The sequence below is a fragment of the Leopardus geoffroyi genome, chromosome B2, assembly GCF_018350155.1.
Source record: "Leopardus geoffroyi isolate Oge1 chromosome B2, O.geoffroyi_Oge1_pat1.0, whole genome shotgun sequence".
In the NCBI taxonomy this organism is placed as follows: Eukaryota; Metazoa; Chordata; class Mammalia; order Carnivora; family Felidae; genus Leopardus; species Leopardus geoffroyi.
The window spans coordinates 54963190-54985893 of NC_059332.1; the positions used below are offsets into that span (position 1 = coordinate 54963190).

General features: G+C 36.3%; 1 protein-coding gene across 2 annotated transcripts in view; it reads left to right on the forward strand.

Annotated features, from left to right (window-relative positions):
- PRIM2 (DNA primase subunit 2) overlaps positions 1-22704 on the forward strand; it is a 348531-nt gene that overhangs the window by 176459 nt on the left and 149368 nt on the right. For both annotated transcript variants that reach the window (XM_045498644.1, XM_045498645.1), the window contains exon 8: positions 2119-2186. In XM_045498644.1, the coding sequence (XP_045354600.1) occupies positions 2119-2186 (68 nt within the window). The remainder of the gene's footprint in view (positions 1-2118; positions 2187-22704) is intronic.

Below are 22704 nucleotides of genomic sequence, written 5' to 3' on the forward strand. Positions count from 1 at the left end.
TCACTTTTGAAATATCTAGATAAATTTTCTTTTTTGAGCATAACTCTGGTTCTGAGCCATGCAATCTCTTAGATGACATTTTATTAAGGGATTTGACACTAGCAGATATTGTGTGTATTAAAGTGTTGTGTTTATAAAATTTTGGCTCTTTTTAAGTTAATTTATTTTGAGAGAGAGCGAGTCCACACTTGGAGAGGAGCAGAAAAAGAGAATCTCAAGCAGGCTCCACACTCTCAGTGCAGAACCCAATGTGGGGCTTGAACTCACAAACCGTGAGATCATGACCTGAGCTGAAGTCAAGAATGGGATGCGGGGTGCCTGGGTGGCTTAGTCGGTTAAGCGTTTGATTTCGGCTCTGGTCATAATCTCGTGGTTCATGAGTTTGAGCCTTGCCATCAGGCTCTCTACTGTGTTTTTTTAAATGAAAAAACAAAAAAAAAAGAGTTGGATGCTTAGCTGACTGAGCCATTCAGGTGCCCCAAAAGTGTTTTGTTTATAAAACCTTATAAAACATACAACATTTTATGTCATGAAGTATAGATTTAACATTTCTTAGAGGTACTGAGAGTCTTTTGGCTATGCTAAATTTGCAGCAGACTGTCTCACTTTATTTTAAATTAGTTGATGACTGTTGACTTGTGTTAACTCTTGTCCCAAAGTGGGAATGTCTCTCCATTTTATTAATTAGATGGTTTAATTAGAATGACTTCACATGTGGCATTTTGGTCAACATTTTTTCCCCACGAGCATAGTATATATTAGATGTTTTAAAAGTGATTTTATTTTACTTGTATAATACTAAAAATTAGGTGTTATGAGTTAAATGTGTTTTGTTATTAGAACATTTTAATTAATGTATGAAATAATTAGAAAGGATACCCTGTATAAAAGCAAAGGCTATCTTTCAGTTTGTCGTTTGCCTTAAGGAAGGTTCTGTTTTGTGAACTGTCAAATAATTCACTGGTACATTTCAAGATCTATATTGACATAATAGGATCTAGAAGAAATCTTTTACATTTGTTTTGGTGTTTTAATAAGGTTACTTCAGGCTCTCTGGTTGCTTTGGATGAATGTTTTTACTTTGGGGGAGTTAAATTCTTATAGTATAAGAGGGCTTTCTTTTAAGAACAGAAAAGAATGAGAGATACATAGAGATATAATTAATATTGCAATAAAGTATAGCAGAGGCTCACATTTTCATGATAAACTTTCAACCTGAGGTATAATATTTAACAATAAGGCTTTGAATCTTACATTTTCTTTTCTAGATAGTTTGGTGTCAGTTGTCAATATTAAATACTTTTGAGTTGCTTTTGTGTGTTTAAAAGATATTCTTGGTTTCTTATAGTAATGTGGTTCTCAGAATGAAGGAGTACATGGTAGAGAGAGAGAAAAAGTGTGTGTGTGTGTGTGTGTGTGTGTGTGTGTGTGTAACCAATTCTGCATGTAACCAATTTCACAGTGGCTTAGCTATAAATGAAAGTTCCTCTCCCCAGTTTCTTCATCATCCCACGATTCAGTGCTACAAAGTTGGTTGCTACAAATTTAGAAGTTTTTCCATTTTTATTTACAAAGATAATGTATGTATATTTTTTAATTTTTTAATGTTTGTTTAATTTTGAGAGAGAGATAGAGCGCAAGTGGGGCAGGGGCAGAGAGAGAGGGAGACACAGAATCCGAAGCAGCCTGCAGGCTCTGAGCTGTCAGTGCAGAGCCCAATGCAGGGCTCATACTCATGAACCACAAGATCACAACCCGAGCCAAAGTCAGACGCTTAACTGACTGAGCCACCCAGGTGCATCTACAAAGATAATATTTTTATAACTAGAAGTTTTCTCATGAACTCATGAAAAGATGTTCTCAAGATATTCTTCTCTTATTCTTTGCTTTACCTCCTTTTTCTTTACTTCTAAACCCAGTGACCTACCCTGCAAAACTTAGGGCCATGTAGTTAGCTTTACTCACATGTGTCAGCTTTCTGTGCAATTCTTTAATTTAAAAAAGAAAAAAAATGTGCTTACATTTTAAGTACCCCCTCTCCCCGTTTTGCATTTAGTGTTCAGATGTGTTCAGTAATTGATCTTTGCTGTTTTTACTAACCCTGTTCTCTGCTTTTAGTTAACAGCCAGGTCCTTGCCTGCTGTGCAGTCAGATGAGAGACTTCAGCCTCTGCTTAACCATCTCAGGTAATAAGATGACATAACCCTTCTTATGCTTATGATTGCAAGTGCATCAAAGTGGGCAAAGTGTATTAAAGTGATTAAAACCCCTTCAGTTACTAAAAACTTAACAGTTTTTGTTCCTAGCTTTAATCCTGTGATGCAAGTTGAAGTTCTTAATATATTACACTTGCTACCCTTGACTTTGGGGTCTGTTCGAAGCTTTTTAATTCCATGAAAGTATGTAGAACTAGTTGATAAGTTGAAGTTAAAACAAGCAGAGGTGACTAACTACAGAAAGATCTCAAAGGAATGAGCTATTTACATGCAAAGTGAAAGCATACTTCTGGGACCTGCACAATTTTATTGGGGATAGATGAAATAGGTAGGATTTGTTTTCTAAATACAAGAATAATATATTCTCATTATTTTTTAAAAAATTAGCAAGTATAGGAAAGGGAAAGGAAAAACCCATCATTACCACTCAGAAGTAATACTTCCTTCTGTGCTGTTTTGGAACCTAGTGTTGAAATTATACTTTAAATTTGCTGGGTTTTTTTCATTTTAAAATAAATGCAAGACTTTTCTGTTATTAGCCTCTCTTCAAAAACATTATTTTTAGTGATTGCATGGTATTTTATTGTATCACTGTATTGTAGTTTATTCATCCTTTTGGGGGCATTTAGATCATTTCCAGTTCTTTTCACTAGTGTAAAAAATGCCATATGTTAATCTTTGTCTGTATTTTTTATCATTTTCTTAGCATAGGTTCTCAGAAGTGCAATTACTTTGTCAAGGCATATGAACCATTTTAAAGATTTAAGTATATGTATTTTTCAAAAACCTTATTCTGCTTATATTTTTATATTATACAAGATCGCCCATTTTACTGTACCCTGAAGAAGAGAGGACAACTAAAACCATTGCTAATTTAATAGTTAATCACAGAGGATACTATTGTGACCAAGTACATTTCATTGATTCTTAGTAAGAATGATCCTAAAACATTGTATTATCCATTTTCATTTTGGAGTGGAATTAACTATTTGTATATTTGTTCATGTGGTTAGAATCTCCTGATTTTATTTGATCTTACATATTTTAGATGTAAAGGATAGTAATTCTGAGGTGTATTTGTTATTACATTTTTTTCTTGAAAGTTTTTGAAAATGGTGCATTATCCATCATACCTATGTTTTCAAGTTTCATGTAGGCAAACATCTTATAGTTTTTTTTTATTCTTTTTTTTTTTTCTTTTTGAGTGTGTCCAAGGGACCTAAATATAGAGGGACAAAGTTTTTATTAAATGGCTATATATCACTGTGCTATCTTAGATTGTGTGGAATTCACATGTTGACAACACATGCTTCCCCTTCCCTTCCAACGATAGAAACAAAACATGTCATGAATTACAAAGTAAGTTTGAGGGCCAATTTCCTGTTGCTTGCACTGGTTACCAGAATTGCCAGTTCTCTTCAATTACCTGTTTTGAGAGAGTTTGGTTCTTGAATTTAATGCCAATAACATATCAACTATGGCTCAGCCCGCTTCTGTTCTAAACAACCTGTTTGTATGTGACTTCTTTCCTCCCTGCCTCCCACACTTCCCAAGTTCATTCAGCAACCCTGAATCACCCTAATTTATTCCATTTTGATCTCTGTTTGTCTCTTCACAACCTATTTCTCTTTCAAGATTTTACTCCTCTTTCTGTTGCTTCTAACAAACAAAAGGCAAAATGTTCACATCAGAAGTAAAGCTTAAGAAGTAAAAGAAAAATAGGAAATGCTTTCAGTAAATCCAAGTAGTACATATTGGTGAATTAAACACTTGTCCTAATTGACATATTTGTCTTATGTATAAATGTGTATATTAATGTCTTTGGGATTTACCTTTGCACAGAGCTCAGTTAGACAGAATTCATTGAGAATGAAAGGAGATCAGGATCCTGCTGTTGTATCAAACAGCACAAAGTATGGCTTTACAAGATTTCTTTCTCAATTTTTATGTGTTTTGAATCTCAGTTGCTTATTTGTCAGGGTTTGAAAACTGATATGGTATCCATTAATCACACAACATTCTGGAAAATATGTTTCAAGAAGTCTGTCTGATTGTTGTTTTAAAAAATACAATTCTATAATTATTTAGTTAGAATTACATTGTTTTCTGCCAAAGGCCAGGGCAAGAGTAGATAAAATGTCATCATAAAAGTAGATGAGAAATGTCAAAAACAGTGGATTTCTGAGCTAAAGAATGAGTAACAATTTGAAAATGATACTGATCCAAGCATTTGCTAATTGTGCCTTTGAATTGTAACATGTAAAGTAGATTTGGCTTTAATATTTTAAGGAGTCAGATCAAATAGAGAGATTAATAGTGACCAGAGCAATGTTAATCTGGGCCCCACTTCATATTTTGACTTACCTGATCCTAGGATGGATGTTATTGAGAGTGGGCAACTCAGTAGACAGGATGTAAATAAACTTTGGGCACATGCTTGAAGTGTGAGAATGGATAAAAAGGTAGTTATAGAAAATTGGCCCTACCTCCCATCTAATCCCCCCTCCCCACCTTTTTAATCGAAGTATAGTTGACGCATAATGTTGCCTTAGTTTTAGGTGTACAACATTATGCTTCAACAAGTTTATCTGTTACTCTGTGCTCACTACAAGTGTAGCTACCAACTTTTTATTCTTTTAAAACTTAGAATGTTACTTCTCATTCAGAAACTTAGATGGATATTAATTTCTAGTATCTGTTAGTGCTCTTTATTTTTCTTCACTCCTTTTCACTTCTTTCTCTTTCCCACCTCTCTTACTCTTCTCTCTGGTAACTTTTCCTTCCCAGAGACACGTTTTTTAACCTCTGTATAATTGTTTTGTTGTTGAGGATGGTTCAGACTAACATTTCATTGGATTGACTAGCATGAATACTATACACAGTTTTTGCATTTCTTAGAGCACTGTTACTGAATCATGTTTGAGTTGCTTCCCCAACCTCCCTCTTCTGCCCATCCAAATCTCTTGATTTTGTCTCCTGAGTATCTCTATTGTTGTAATAACTTCTTCTATATTTTCCTTGTTGCCCTGTTTGCCCTCTAAAATATTTCACACGATTGCCAGAATTATATTATTCCTTGGCTTAAAATCATTCTCTGTCTCCCCAATTTCACTGCAAAGGAAGTCTGAACTTCTTAAGTGGCATGTGAGGTCCTTCTAGAAGGGCCTGCTGTGTCTCTTTGGATGCTTTTAGTACTGGTCCCCTAACTTCTAGTGCCACCAAATGCCTGAAGTTCCTCTAATACAGCTTGCTGTTGTCGACCTCTCTGCCCTTGAGAATATCTTTCCATCTGCCTGGAATGTTCTCCCCTTCCTTCATTTCAGTAACTTAACTGATTTTTGCTTGTCCTTTAAGACTTAGCCCATGTTACCTCATCTGATAAGTTTTCCCTGACTATTTAGTTCCCAGGCCACTCCCCCCAGTTTGAATCTGATGTTTTTTATATGTGTTTTCATAATATCCCCATGGCTACTTGTGTATTACAGAACTTAAAATGTGGTAATCATTTGTTTACTTTCTGATGACTCCATTATAGTATGGGCTGCTTGAGAGCTTGTAAGGTGACTTTCAAATTTGTATTTCCAGTGCTGGGACAGTATATGACACATGATAGGTGTTCATTATGTGTTTCATTGAATGAATGAATGCATATTATAACAGCAATATTCTGTTTGTTTCCTGCATGATGTTTTTGTAATTTGTAAGTCATATTGCCACATTTTTTCGGGTATAAAACCTGGTTCAGAAGATATAAACCTAAACGTCTGAATCTCACCTTTAGTTAATGCTTGATTCTATGCAATAATGATGGGTTCTTCTTCCTCCACCTCAGTATGGTAATTGTCAACTAGAATTTAGATTAACTACTGACACATCTCTTCAAGTCCTTGAAACTTGCACAAACTGTACATTCGTTTAGGCCTTTCATTCTCAGCAGAGTTCATTCAGGACTGGTTGCTAGGCAACGAGGGCTAGATGCTACATGTAATATGCACCAACTGATGTTTCTTTTTTATCGTTATTAAATGAAATGGCTTCTCATTTTATTACCATGTCAGAGACGTCTGTATGTAGGGTGGCAGCTGATGTGCATAGTTTGACACTTTCTCTTGTACAAAGAAAGTAACCTTGTGATATGCATTTCAAGCATATTGAATTGTCTTTTTTGGGTGTCTAAATGTAATGTTTTTCTTTTTACCTTTCTTTTGCTTAGTTAAAAATAGGAAATAATGCTATTTGATTTGAAAGGTTCTAATGATAATCTTGTTACAAAATAGTAATCATCATTGATTTGCATGACCTATATAGTTTAGATGTTACCTAGGGGGGATAGACGTTAGGAGGTTGAGATAGAGATCATTATTAGGTCTAATTTTGTTTAGTGCCTCTAATGATCAAAGAAGAATGATGAATTGCATTTTAATTAAATTTGTCAATAAAACTAATTTGGGATATGATACAAATACCTGTAAAAATTAAAGTAGCACTACAGAGAAATTCTCAAATCCTTTTTACAGGACTTAGACACTCAAAGAGAATTAGTTTAACACTTTGCCAACCTACTAATCTAGGATATTGCTTAACAATATATATTATTCTGAGGATGTTGAAGTGATGTGTCCATTTTTTTTAGTTTAACCTAGTTCTCTAGTTAAAAGTTAAATTAAGCATAGAGAAACATTTTGCTTCAATGTCTTATAGAAATACAAGCTTATTTTTATTCATTTGTAGTGTCCATCCATTCATCAGCAACTGAGTACCTGTTATAAGCTTGGAATAAAAACATAAGACCCATTTTCTGTTCGCAAGGAGTTTAAAGTTTTGACTTCATTTGAGAGGCACCTAAACATGGCACAAAATTTGTAAACATCTCTAATAGAATTAAACACAAAATACATAATTTTATTATTTTAACTGTGTTTCTCATGGAATTATTTCCTTAAATAGTAGAGTCGTGACTTGTTTTGGATTCTGTACTTCCTGCACAGTAGTGGCTCCCAGTGGGTACTCACACTGGACTGAACTTTACTCTCACTTGAGAGCTGATGTTGTCACTAATGAAGAAGGAGCATAGAGGAGGACAAGGGGATTAGGGAATGAATATGGTTGCTGAGATTATAGGTTTGGTAGTTTAAGACATTTTAAACTTCAGGTGCCTGTGGAGCTCTGGGGCAAATGTTTCGTAAGTGGCTAAATACAGACCACAGTTTAAGAGTGAGGTTTACACCACAGAGAGACTCATTTGCTAATCATCACTGTTTAGGTGGTGGGTAAAATCAGGGCAATGGTTGATATCACTCAGGGAGAGAGTATAAAGTGACAAGGGGACATGGCCCTGGATAAAACTCATATGTAGAACATCAGTGTTTAAGTGACTTGCAATGGGCAGTGATGAAGGTAGGAGGTGAATTAAAAAAGAAACCAGTGAGAAGTAATGAGGAATCTTGAATGAAACAGGAACACAAGGGATAACGGGATCAAAGATGCTAAGGGAATGGTAAACATTGTCAGATGCCATAGAAAAGTCAGTTGAGAATTATATAATGTCAGTTGGATTAGGCATGTGGGAGTCACTGGTGGCTTAGCTACAACACTGTAGTGGTGCAGATGTCATTCTGATTCCTGTGAAGAGTCCAGAAGTAAATGAGAAATTATGCTGTGGAAGTACAAGGGAGTGTAGCCTACTCTTGGCAGAGCAAGGAAAAAAGTAGACAATATCCATGAGTTTCATAGTTGGAGAAAGTTGTATTTTTCCTTAAGATTGGAAAGGTGAATATATACAGGTTAAGGGGGAAATGAAGTCTGTGAAACTAAGAGAAAATAATTGAAGGGGCGAGTTTTTAGAAGAGGTAGGAGGAGATGGGACCAAGAAATCACACTGGCTGGAGTTCACAAAGTACTTTTTATAGTTCTTATTCAGACCATCTCATCCCAGAAGACCAATTCATGACAGATGGTCCTTTATAATTATCCTTTTTTTTTTAATTTTTAAGATTTTATTTTTAAGTAATCTCTACACCCAATATAGGGCTCAAACTCACAACCCTGAGATCGAGAGTTGTACACTCCACCAACTGATTCAGCCAGGCGCCCCTCATTATTCCTGTTTTAAAGTTTGGTTGGTGATAGAACCTCAAGATGTTCACTATTAAGGAAAGAAACCTGATTTTTCTAATGAAAAGTACTACATTTGCCTTCTTAAAAGAAATGAATGAATGAATGGATTTCATAAGACTTTACTATTTTTTCAAAAGTGATACCAAGAACTCCTCAATTGGAAGAAATAAAATTGCTTAGACTTAAAAAAAAGTTAAATTTCCAAATGCCAGAGAGAATTTGTGTAAATCTTTATCTCTGCTATCTGTAAAGAACCTATCATTAGATGTGTCATCTAATGGGTCTCATCTCATCATGACTTTGCTATCATCCTCACATCACTGCATTTTCTAGGGTGAATTGTATAATGTACTGATTTTTAAATTTGGAGATATATAAAGGTCTTGGACTATGTTCTTGTGAATGTAGAAGTTTATTGTAAATAAATATCTTTGCTAACCTAATTATATTACCCATGGAATTATACTTATAAAATGGTATTAGATTATCAAGAGCGTATATTAAAGATGATTTTTATTATGTCACTTAAAAACAAGTAAGTATGAACAGGTGAGACTGGAGAGGAAAACTTTCAACTCACGTGAGAACTTCAGTTGTGTGAATTTTTTTTTCCTTAGAAATAATGCCTTTCCCCACAGTGTATGTATCCTCTTTTACCCTTCCACCTCAAGACTTGAAATGAATGGGGGCAGATTATAATTATTTTTTTTAACATTTTATTTATTTTTAAATTTTTTAATGTTTATTTTTGAGAGAGAGAGAGACAGAGCATGATCAGGGAAGGGGCAGAGAGAGAGAGGGAGTCATAGAATCTGAAGCAGGCTCCAGGCTCTGAGCTGTCAGCACAGAGCCAGGTGTGGGGCTCAAACTCACAAGCAGTGATATCATGACCTGAGCTGAAGTCGGACACTTAACTGACTGAGCCCCCCAGGTGCCCCAATAATCTAGGTGCCCTAGATTATTAATTAGTAATCTAATTAATAGATTAATAGCTGCTCTTAAGTAATGCTTTGCCTTTCATTAAAGAACAACTAATTTAAAAACATGTATTTATTATACTGTTTCTCCTAAATTTGTTAGCATATTTGAGCTCAACAATGAAATAGAAATCAAATAAGGATAAAATAAACCAGCAAAGCAGCATATAGCCTATAGTAAATATTTGGACTGCATCACATGGATTAACTTGTAATGCATCCTGAATTTGTAAACACATGCTTATATTAACCCTTTATTTTAAAATCATTTAAAATAATGAACATCTTCCTTCAGTTGGTATTATTACAGACTGCTCTTGTAAATTTTTTTTCTAATGCAGTACATTTGGTTAATATGTACACTTTTGTTTTTTTGAGAGAATGCATGTTTGTGCTCATGGGGGGAGGGGCAGAGAAGGATAGAGAGAGAATCCCAAGCAGGCTCCACACCCAGCGCAGAACCTGACATGGGGCTCGTCTGTCGACCTTGAGATCATGACTTGAGCTGAAATCAAGAGTCAGACACTTAACTCACTGAGACACCCAGGTGCCCCAGTATGTACACATTTTTATTTATTTCTCTAAAGCTCTTGCTGTCATAGATTTTATATCAGAAATGCAATCTCTGTAAGAGACTTTTCCCAGTGTACATCATGGTGCAGTTCTTGGTGTTTTCTTTTTGAGTTCATTCTCATTTTGAAATCAGAAAATTGTGTGGGCATTCATGTGCTAGAAAAAGGTTTAGTGGATAGGGACTTCCACCAATTGAGGACTGAAATGAAAGCCTCATTAATGTGGTCCACATGCTTCAGTTGTTTGTCAACCCTCTCTTATCCCCAGTTCTAGCCTCCAGCAGTCCTTTGAACTATGTATTTCCTTTCCTGCATTCAACAACACAAGCTTTTACAGCTCAGTGACTATTGTGAGGGTGTTCTAGGTGCCTTGTAAGATACTAATAAATTAAAAACAATATATTCTTTTCTATTATTTATTGTCCTTGGAATATTTTCATTTCTGTATGGAACATGTTCATGCCTTCTTAGAAATGCACAAAAAGTGTTTATTAAAATCAGCTTGTTGTGTTAAAGGCACTATAAAGGATATTCTGACTATATACAAAGGAACTAATAGATGTGGTCCCTTAAAAATGTATATTCTAACAAGGAAAGAAGACCATTTTATGCCCACACACACACCCCTATACAGTGTCTCTCCCCCACCCCCCACCCCCCCACCAAAGCTGTACTAGAATAATTGCTACAGCTTAATCAAGTAGAGTAAATAGAGATAGGAAATCTTATTTGTGAGAGGTGATATCTTATGTGGATTATGTTACAAGTTTAATGCCGTTTAAATTGTTTCTGATAAAATATAGGGGCCACTGAGGGGCTCAGTCAGTTAAGCATCTGGCTCTTGATTTCGGCTCGCATCATGATCTCTGGGTTCGTGAGATCGAGCCCCACATTGGGCTCTGCGCTGACAGCGTGGAGCCTGCTTGGGATTTTCTCTCTCCCTCTCTCACTGCTCCTCTCCAGTACACACCTGTGTGCTTTCTCTCTCTTTGTCAAAACAAATAAACATTCAAAAAAATTTGTAGGCACAATATATAAAATTTGGCCAAATACAAGAAACGAACCCTGTGTTACTAATAAAACCACTGCCAAGCCTTTGTTGTAATCTCTATGTATAATTTTATGTAATTATAATTAAAGTGGTTAAAGTTAAACATTCTTTCTTATAATATGTCATAACTAAGTATAAAATTTATTTCCATGAGTCTAATTTTAAGTGAGTCTGTAATGCTCAGTTGAAGATAGATCTATTTTTACTTAATTGTTCCCATTTTATTGGGTATTTACTTTTTTTGTTTTGGTTGAATAAATCTGTGAAAAAAAAACTTTTTTAATGTTAGCAGTTTAGGAGCACTTGGGTCGCTCAGTCACTTAAGTGTCTGACTTCAGCTCAGGTCAAGATCTCATGGTTTGATTTTGAACCCCGTATCAGGCTCTATGTTGACAGTGCGGAGCCTGCTTGGGATTCTCTTTCTCTCCCTTTCCCTCTCTTTACCCCTCCCCTACTCACGTACTCTCTCAAAATAAATAAACTTAAAAAAAATGTTAGCAGTTTCTTTATGGCCAGGTGAAGTAAACTGGGGAGAAGAAATGCCACGATGATTTTATGACGAATGAATTGTAATGTAGATGTTTTCTAGCAGATGGAGCTAAGAACAAAGAGCAGCAGCAAACTAGGTGGTGTATAGGTTTGAAGATACAAGGAATTCATTATTCTAAAAGTGTTGTGTTGTCCAGATGAGAAAGTGGCAGAGTTCTTAAGTTAACCACTGACTTGAAAAAGTTCACGAAGCTGAATTTTAAACCTTATGCATCTAGATTGGAACCTTCTGTTGTAGCCATGTCAAATTACCACAAATTTAGTAGATTAAAACAATACTCATTTACTGTCATACAGTTGTATAGATTGGAAATCCTACATGTGTCTCATTGAACTAAAATCAAGATATCAGCAAGGCTCTGGTCCTTACTGGAGGCTCTGGGGAAGAATATGCTTCCTTCCGAGGTTCCCGTTTCTTTGTGGGCTGTCACCCAGGGTCCTGTCTTTGCCCCTAGAGGCTGCCCACATTCCTTAGGCTGTCTAGGAGCTCCTGGAGGTCTCTTTCTGGTGCTTGCATGTGGATTTTAATGCAGAGCCAGCAACCACTCATCAAGCCCTTCTTAGGCCTTCAGACCTCTCTAATGTCTTCTGCATCTTTCTGCTTCTATCCTGAGAAAGTTTTCTGCTTTTACCACCTCATGGGATTAGATTGGCCTACATAAATATGCAGGGTCGTCTCCCCATCTCAAGGTCCTTAACGTAAATTTCATCTGTACGGTCTCTTTTGCCATGTAACCTAACATATTCATGGGTTCCCAGGATTAGAGTGTGAACATCTTTGGAAGGGCATTGATTTGCCTGTTACAATGAGGAAGTTGTTTAGGGGGTTGAAAACAGCTTTTGCATCACCTTTCATCAGTTGTACAAGTAAGCCACCACTCTTAATATATATAGAATACTAAATTTCCCTGGGGTTTTTTTAGATAGGTTAATTCACTTTGCTAGCTTAACATGTTTTAAAGTTGAAAAAAGTTAACAAATGATTTACAGAAACATGAATATATGTAAAATAAAAATATATTTATGGAAACGTAAATTAGTTACTGATTTTCTTTTTAAGGATATAGAAAGAAGATAGGAAAATCTTTCCTGTCTTTTTGACTGGCTATGTAGTCATGCCAAATATGTACCTTTGTAAATATTAGACTTTGTAATCAGGTTGTGCATAGTGGCTGTGACTTGCAGAGGAACTTTGGTGTGAGAGCTGTTTGGTAATAAATGGTTATAAGCCTTTTAGCATTCTAGGAGTTTTATTATTTATTTAACATATTTTAAGGGAAATTCTACTCAGTGCAAGACATGGTGCTCAGTTCTAGGGATACATATTTGCATCTGCTCTTATAGGGAGGGCTTAATCTTGATCAGAAAATAAAGAATTTTAACTAAAGTAATTACACTAAATCATAATGATTGTTAGCATTGTAGAGGTACATGATTCCATGGGAGTACACAGTGTCATGGAAACACTGAAGCCTTGCGTAGTATTCTTGTAGCTTATCTGTAACTAGAGGTTTAAGTTTCTGTTAGCCTTCTTACTCCAAAGTTTTCTTAGGGATTTCTGGATTGTGGAAGCTGGTAGTCTTCCTGAGAAGCAAAATTTATGATTGCTTATGCTTTTCAAGTAGTTTTATTATCTACATTGATTAAGTTTCCTATTCACTTAGTGGGTGATTATTTATTTAAATTTAAAGATTATTTATTTTTGTTTTCAGAGAGAGCTCACCTGTGCAAGTGGGGAGGGGCAGAGAGAGAGAGGGAGAGAGAATCCCAAGCAGTCTCCATGCTGTCAATGTGAAGCCCGACATGGGGCTCCACAGGAACCATGAGATCAGGACCTGAGCCCAAATCAAGAGTTGGACACTTAAGCTACTGAGCCACCTAGGCACCCCTTGCTTAGTGGGTTTCTTTAAAACATTGATTGTCCTCTAGTTAAGTAATAAAGAAAATTAGTTATTTTATACTGTGTTAGGCATAGAGTGCTAACAAAGTATAAAATGATGATGATGCTATATGAAATAGCTTTCTTAAAAAGTCTGAAAAAGCATTGTGGTCGTACCTGTAATACATTAGCAGCTAACAACTAATTTGTTTGGTGCTGTACTTTCTATAATGATGGAAGTGTTCTGTGCTATTCCATCCAGTTTTGTTTATAAAACAAAATTTGATAAACTGAGCTGAGGGCAGACAGACTACTGATACTGAGACTCACCAAAGGTTTAATACCCTTTCAGTTGTTTACAACTACTACTGAGAAAGTAATTATATAAAAGATAATACAAAGTGAATTTAAAAAGCCTATTTTTAATTGAGCTACCTTGGTCCTTGACATATTGCACACAGACAACCTAAAGGAGGCTACTAAGGACATCCACCAAAGGAGTCTAACGGTGTGTCTTCTCAGATCTTGAGAGGTCTGCCCCTAACCACCCGAATTAAAGCACACCCCTCCATTGCTTTATGATATACCTTATTCCTTTTTCTTCACAGAAATATCACTAGCTGGTGTTTTGTTTGTTTGTTTGTTCATTTGTTTGTTCATTTTGTTTTGTTCATTTGTCTGCAGCATAAGCTCCATGAGAACAAGAAATAATGTTCACCTTGTTTACTGCTATCCTTCTATTACTTTCAACAGTGGCTGGCAAAATAAGACCTCAGTAAACCCTTGAATGAGTGAATGAATGGGAAAAAACACTTTCAGGTTTTAAAATTTTACCTCTCATTTAGTTTTTTAAAGCTACTGTTAAAAAATTCAATGAAATAAATTTTAAAGAACTTACTGGCTTTGTTCAATGATTCGTGATTCATGAATCAGGCAGCATCCAATCTAACAGATACAAATGAGCTCCCAGGAACTGTACAGAATGAAAGACCTTTATAGGCAGAAGGGAGTAGGAACAAGGAAATTATACTAGATAAATGAGGCTTGGTTGTTGCAAAGTCACTTTTCTTTAGGGCTTGGCAGGGGTCTGTTGGGTAGATTACCTAACTAGTGCTGATTAGGTGATTCTTGATTGACTGGTTTAAGATTCCATTTCTGGGAGAACTGAAACTGTAATTAAGTCTTAGTGTAAGTGACTCCATTTTGGGCCACTTGTTTTTAACACTACTAAGTGTTGAGACTGAATGAGATGGTAGTTTGGATAGAAAGCTGGTGGCTTTTCTCTCATTTCTAAGTAAAAATTCTGATACTCTACCTTTGCAGAAATTCAGTCCTGGTTTTGTTGTTTGGGAATTTGGGATTCTTTCATAAATCAGGAACTAATCATGGAGGACTGAGAGTGCTTTCTGTTCCTCAATGTGACCTCAGAAGAGAGATCCCTTTTTTTCTCCCCATTGAATTCGGATTTTGAAAACGCTCATTTAAAAAGCGAAACAAAAAAGCCTGTTATGTTCCTTGCTGTTTTTATCTATGAAATGAAAGCTTTAAACATTATGACCATCATTAATGGCTGTTCAAAGCCAAAGGAGTGTATAGGGAAAGTGTGTGACTTCTGGACTGTCACTTTAAGTCCTCGTTAGCTGTTCCCTTTATCTTGTCTTTGTCCACTTTCCCCCAGAAACCCCAAAACATTGTGTCCCTGATTCTCTGCTGTTATTAGGGAAAGATGTGAGAGGTAAACCTAGAGTTACATAAACTTGTGATAGCCAATCTCAGAAGCATTCTGCACTCTGTAATTATTTGTGGGGGAATGGGAAGATATCCATCAATTTAATGTATTAATTCTGCTGGATGTTTGATCTTTAGTCCATGGTCCCCCCATCCCTCTATATTTCATTATCACTCTCTCAGGCAGCTTTTCTTTATTGTAATCATTTGACTACTCTAAGTCAGATCCAATTCAGTACAGCCTCTCTTTAGGGGGTTATTATACTACCAGAATATACACTAAGAATGTAAAGGAATATGAAAAATTTACTTAGGAAAATAGAGATATTTGTTTGGGGCTTTATTTTTTTTTAACATTTTTATTTATTTTTGAGAGAAAGAGCACATGAGCCAGGTAGGGGCAGAGAGAGAGAGAGAGAGAGAGAGAGAGAGAGAGAGAGAGATAGAGATAGAGATAGAGAAAGAAAGAAAGAAAGAAAGAAAGAAAGAAAGAAAGAAAGAAAGAAAGAAAGAAAGAAAGAAAGAGACAGACAGAGGACCCAAAGCAGGCTCCCCACTGACAGCAGTGAGCCCCATGCAGGGCTTGAATTCATGATTGTGAGATCATGACCTGAGCTGAAGTTGGACACTCGACCGACTGAGCCACCCAGGTGTCCCTGTTGGGGGCTTTAAGTGTGTATATTGAAAATACCTATGTAAGGCTATAGTTTGTATCTTATAAGGATGTATGTGTTTTGCTTTTTAAATCAGTTTTATTGAGGTATAATTTATACACAATGAAATGCACTCATTTTAATGGAATAGTTTAATGACTTTTGACTTTTGTAAAGTAGAGGTGTTTTTGATAGAGAAATGAGATGCAGCTTTCATCTCTCTTACAGTTCATTGGATTATTGCAGATTAGAAATTGGAATAAATAGGAAAATATGGAAAGATGCGGCCAACCTAATTAAAGTAGAAGTTGTGCCATTTATGGTTCTTACCTGATGTGACAACCCATATGGTCCTGATATTTATTGGATATGTGAGTCTCCTAGAATCATACAATTTCTCTCAGTTGTAGAGAAATATAGATCATTCCACTGTGTATTATCTGCTGGTAGTTTTTTGGGGAGTTTTTTAAGTGCAAAATTTGAGTAAACCTCATGCTTGTGGAAAAATCATTTACATTCAATTTATAACAGAATGTTATTGATTGTGTTCTTATTTGGAATAACTGCAGGGAAAATCACCTGGGCTAACAGGAGTTGGATACCATTTACTAGGGACCTAGCTTGTAAAAAGAAACTCATTTCAATTTCTATGGTGACAGCTGTTGAGTGAATTTTCCTGTGATACCCTTCACAGCAGGAAATGATATATTGTAATTTCATCTTCCTTGATATCTTACCCACCCAACAAATCCAAACTGCAGGGACTGTGCTCTCTAAATGTCTGAATAGCCTGGCTTATGTGGGTAGACTATTTTTTTTCAACGTCCAAAGTGGGTAAAATTGTGATTGCAAAAGTGGATATATGGGTGATGCACAAAACCTTTGTTTCCTCTTCCTGAAATTGTTTTTCCATTTGTGCCATGATGGCACCTGGCTTTATGTGAAAAGGTTGTATTGGAACTTGGTATATTTTTATAGAATGATGTAGAAGAATATAGTTCATTTTGAAAGATGTATTAGATTACTTTTTAATGGTTCAAATCAATATGTTTCCTTGATATAGACATCAGTTTTGATTACTTGTGGTACTTTCTTCACTGCTTTTTTATTTTATACCAGTTTTTAAGATATGATAAACTGTAGGCTGCCGGATAGAAGTAAATAGTGTTAACCTCTTCAGGTTCAAGAGGACTGGGAAATGCTTAACAAAGAAAGGAAATATTTTTTATATGCTGCTATTTTATGACCCTCAGAATCTGTTGACAGGGAGGGAGGGCAGAGAGACATTTCCGAGGATGGGAGAGGAATTCTCTCCAGTCTGGCCCAGGGTTTTCCTGTCATCCTATTCATATCCCACCTAGCATGCATGTCTTCTTACAAATGAGAGAAGAATGGACAGTTGTCATTAGGTGTTGAAGTGAGCCAGGCAGCCCCCAAACTCCCAGATAGAAATGTGTCACAGCTTTGTTTTTTCCCAAGGAAACCTTTCATGCTCCTTCCAAGCTAATCAGGATTCGAGATTGCTTTCCTAATACTGTGGGTGGCAATCTGTGGCTAAAATTTAAAAACTTGATTCCCAAGTAAAATGTGAAAGCAAGCATATTTGCAGTAGACTTGAGGCACTTCCTTTAGTGGACCCAATTGCAGTTTATATTTTGCTAATGACCTGCAGAGATGAGTCTTAACTTGATGTCAGGGTGAGTCAGTTGGCTATTACATAGGTGTGCCTAGTCCTCAAGAGAATCATTTGATTGCCTAATGTCATTATGTCCTCCTCACTCTGTAACAGTCCTGCCCAGTGAAAACATGATTGCCCCAGGAAACAAATGTGAGCTTCATAGGTAATTTTAAATTACTTAAGTGAAATTAACTTTAATAATACCTTGTTTAACTCATACCCAAAATATCATTTCAACATGTAATTATATGAAAAAAGTTGAGTGAAATGTTTTACAGTAATTTTTTCATACTAAGTCTTTGAAACCCAGTGTATACTTTACATGTATTGAACATCTTAATTTAGACTAAGCTGCATTTCAAGTGCTCAGTAGTCACATTTGGTAAATGGCTACTATACTGGACAATGTTTGTAGCTCTATAAGACTGGATTCCATTGAAATCTCCAGTGTTTGACATTGAATTTTTACACTTTGTAAACTTCCTAAGAGTGTTAGTTTAGACAAAACTTTCCAGATCATGAGATTATTCAAAGACGTCTAAGTTATTCCACTTGCAAACTAAATATGTGATAGTATAAAGAAGGTAAGAAAGAAATATATTTACTAATATTTAAGAGATGAAGCTGGTGAATTTTAGGAATAGAGAAAATCAATAACCAAAATGTTTAAATGCAATAAATTTAAGCCTGGATGTTCGTGATGATAATGATAACAATTTGAGTGAAAAATACGATAAACTCTTTGACAGATATCTCATTTGATCCTCACAACAGCCCTTTGAGGAAGGTACTTTTGTGATCCCTTTTATGATCTCTGTTTCCCAGTGAGGAAGCAAAGAATAAATAAAAGGTGTTTACAAAGTCACACAGATAGTGAGTGTATGCAAACCCATGACTAGTGGATTCTGAAATCTGTCATCTTCATCACTCTACTTACTCCCTTATTATTCTGTTCTGCCCACGTGTTTGCCTTGGGCAAACTGGACTTGGAAAATGTATGCAAATGCAGGGGGGCTGCAGAGAATTCCTGAAGTGTTATAACTATTCCATGACTCCTTGTTTATTCCATCACGTTTTCATATAGTCAGAAAGGGAGAAAATGATTGGAGAAGTAATCACCTGTGAAAAGCTGACTTTTGACCTCTCATTTTGTCCATTTTGCCCTGTGGCATTTCTGTCACAGTAGCAGAGCTCTTGAATCCACTCTTGGAGCCAAGGTGCAATGATCCCTCTTCTGCTAACGATAAGCACCACAGCATGAAAAGACTATTTTTTTTTTTTCCTTAACCAGCTAATCTTGCAGTGGAGACTCAGAGATGCACTTTCATATAATTTCTTCATTTTGTTTCCAGTGCTCAGTTTCAACACTCAAAAACAGTTCCCTGTTGAGTACCTAAGTGCTCATATTGATATTTGTGGTGTATTGAACAGGACTTAAATTTCTCGTTTTTACAAAGACTCGGAGTAGATCTGCCTTTCACCTGTGATTCACAGATCAAATGTGTGCAGATTTATCTTTATGTATATCCACTGTATTTTTTATTCTGTAAAGTAGATGTTGTGTGGTAGTGTTTGGGGGAAAACTCCAGTTCTGTGTTGATATAATTAAATATACCTGCCTCATTTGTCCCTCCACCACCCCACCCTTGAATGGTTCAGTTTGAGTTCAGTTAGGATCATTTTAAGTTTGGTTACATAGGTATGTATTCTGGATATTTTGAAAGTCTTTTCAACCTTTCAGGTTTTAATTCACTTGAAACTGTTAGCTTTATAATTTTCTATTTACTGTGATTTTTAGCTATATTGGAAAACTAACTGTGCTTACCTCTTACTGTTTAATGAGCAAGGAAATAGGGGAGGAAAAAGTTCCTCAAATGTGACTGAGTTTTAATTAAGTTGTGTGTAAGTTTATTGAACAAATGATACAGTAATAAAATGCTTTTTTATTTTGTATGCTATTCTCTTATTGTAGAGACTAGATAATTTAGCACCATCGCCTCAAAACAAAACAAAAAAATACGGACAGTCACTGAATTACTTCTGTGTAATCAAAGGATTTCTTGTATACAATCATAAAATTCTCTTTTCTTAGAAAATACTTAATTTGCATATATTTAGTTCTTTTTCTTTTTTTAAGCTGATTAATTTATTTTGAGAGAGAGTGAGCGCGCACAGGACAGGGACAGAGAGAGAGAAGAGAGTGAGAGAATCCCAAGCAGGCCCCCTTCCGACATTGTGGAGCCTGACTTGAGGGCTTGACTTCATAAACCAGGAGGTCATGACCTGAACTGAAATCAAGAGTCAGACACTTAACCTACTGAGCCACTCAGGCATCCTGACTCTTTAAGTATGTTTAGGTGTTTAAAGGTTTAAACTTGACAAAACCTCAAATTTTCATTAACATGGTGACTTACCACTATGTAATTGGAAAAGGAGATAGGATTTAAAGTTTGCTTTTAATTTTAATGGTTTTTGTTTAGAGACCTGCACTATAGGACCTATCTACCCAATTTCAGTTTGTTTTTTTCTCCCCCCTCCTTTGCCTCTCCTTGTCTTTTCCACTACATAACCCAACTTCTTCATCTGTAAAGAAATTGATTTAGAAATTTCCATGGTGGGGCGGGCACCTGGGTGGCTCAGTCGGTTAGGCATCCGACTTTGGCTCAGGTCATGGTCTCCTGGTTGGTGAGTTCGAGCCCCTCATCAGGCTCTATGCTGACCTCTCAGAACCTGGAGCCTGCTTCAGATTCTGTGCCTCCACCTCTCTCCGCCCCTCCCATGCTCATGCTCTGTCTCTTTCTGTCTTTCAATAATAAATAAATGCTTAAAAAAAATTTTTTTTTTTTTAAAGAAATTTCAATGGCTTGGGGCCCCTGGGTGGCTCAGTTGGTTGAATGACCAACTTCGGCTCAGGTCATGATCTCACGGTTCGAGAGTTCGAGCCCAGAGTCAGGTTCTCTGCTAACAGCTCAGCGCCTGGAGCCTGCTTCAGATTCAGTGTCTCCCTCACTCCCTGCCCCTCCCCCGCTTGCACTTCTCTCTCTCTCTCTCTCTCTCTCTCTCTCTCTCTCTTTCTCTCTCTCTCTCTCTCTCTCAAAAATAAACATTAAAAAAAAGATTTCCGTGGCTTTGCTTATCTCTTTCTGCTTGTCCCTCTAATAACGTGCCCACCCTCCAGATCCTGAGAAAGACTTTCTTATTAGCCCAGAATCCCACCTCCTTATCACATAGTTACTTTTAAACCCCTCCAATAACCTTGTTAAATTCCTATGACATCACATACTTTTATGAACCTGGTCAAAATTTAAGAATGTTTTAATGCATATGCATGCAGTTGGTAAACTGCATGCAAATGATAAGAGTACTAAAATAACCAGGACTTTGCCTTTTCTGTGGTCATGACATCCTAGTTCTAAACCTCTGAGCTCAGATTATTTTCTGACTATAATCTCCTGCTCTTCTGCTTACTCTGCAATCCCTGATTCTCGCTGATCGTCCTCCTCTTATCTCATCCTCTGTACTAGGCCTCAGGTCTGTGTTTCCAACACATATCACTCTGTTCAGTGCCATTTCTTTGCTCAAGAAGCTTTAATGCTGCACATTGGTTATTTCTCCTCACACCGTTCTTTTAAAGAGACCTGTTTTCTGTGGACTCCAGGAGCGTTTATTTTGAGCATTGTTGTGGCACTCCTCACACTGTGCTTTCTGAATTGTCTCTGGATCCTTCATTAGTTTTTGACTCTTCCATGGTCACAGAGATGCTTAGTGAGTGATTGAGTGGCTAAAGGGACTCTTGAAAGTTTTGGGGGATTTTGTTTGTTTTGTGTTTTTGTTTTGTTTTGTTTTCGGTAATTAGAATCTGTTATATCCTGATGAGGACAACAGCTGGGATGTGGGAGAAGTTTGTTAGAGAGTCTGACAGTCTAATGACATTAAAAAAATTAAGCTTTGTCCTTGGGCTTTATGCATTTACATGGTTCTGCTGGGGAGTGAAATTATTTATGATTCAGGTACATTGTAGTTAACTGTTACATTTTCGCAACTGTGCTATATCCTTATACAATTGGATGTGTTCAGATACTATTCTAATGTAATTGAATGCTCACTGAATCACATCTTTATGTTTTCACTACTTTTCTGGCTCTTTGGCAACTTGAGAAAACTGTAACATTTCACCCTTTGTGTCTTTCATTTGCTACTATAGCAAGTAAGAGATAACTTATGCATGGAAGATGCACCGAAATAAATCACTGTAATTCCTAATCCCTTACCACCAAACATTAAGTCAAACCTTGATTTTTCAAGATTCTGTGATCAAAAGTTCCTCTTCATATTTCACAAAATAGTTATTGGTGACATAATTTGAATTTTGTGGCCCATTAACATGCTTTGGTTTGCTCTATTGAAAAAAGGGTATTTGTGGTACATCTTAATTTATTCTCTAATGAAAGCTTAGAAGCTGGAAAGCTTAGAAGCTGCCTACTTAATCTCCTTTGTTGAAAATTGTACATAAGTGACAGTGAGTGTTTCTCAAAATAAAAGTGATTATTTAAAATAGAAAACAGTATTTTCTGGTGAGTTTGCGTGCACACATGTGTGTATGTGTGTGTGTATCTTGAACCAATTTTTTGTTGTTAAAATTTACTATTTCTGTGTTTCCCCAATACAGCGATTTAAAAAAATGTTCATAAAATTGATCTGTTTTTTTAAATCGTGAAAATAAGAATGTATCTTGACAGTCCATTTTTTATATTTTTGTTTGTTAGTGTAGCAGCTGCTTTCACTTGGAACCAGGATGATACAAAGCTGACATGGGCTTTGAATGTGGTACAGAGTGCCTCACCTTTCCTGGGTCCCTGCTATGAATCTCAGTTAGTAACATCCCTTGGCACTTCCAAGGAAAAGCCAAAGAGCCAGTTTCATGTGAATTGTTTCTTAAGGATTTTTATCCATTTATGGTGGCATTATTTGTTTCTTTTTCTTCTTTCATTGTCTTCCTTTTTCCATCGAGTGCCACCACTTTTCTTCAGCCTCTCACCTTTCTGCCTGTAATATTTCAGTGTTCTTCCAACTGATTTTCTGTTGCCCAGGCACTGCCCTTTTTAGTTCTTTTTCCACATTGCTTTCTTTCTCAAGTATAAACATTTATGTGAATTCTTGCCTAAAATCTTTTCGTAGTTTTTTATTGCCTACATAGCGTTGGGTGCAACACTTCTTGTGATTTGCCTTTTTTGTACTGTACCTGAAAATTCCCGCCACCTCCGTTTCATCCATCCATTACTGG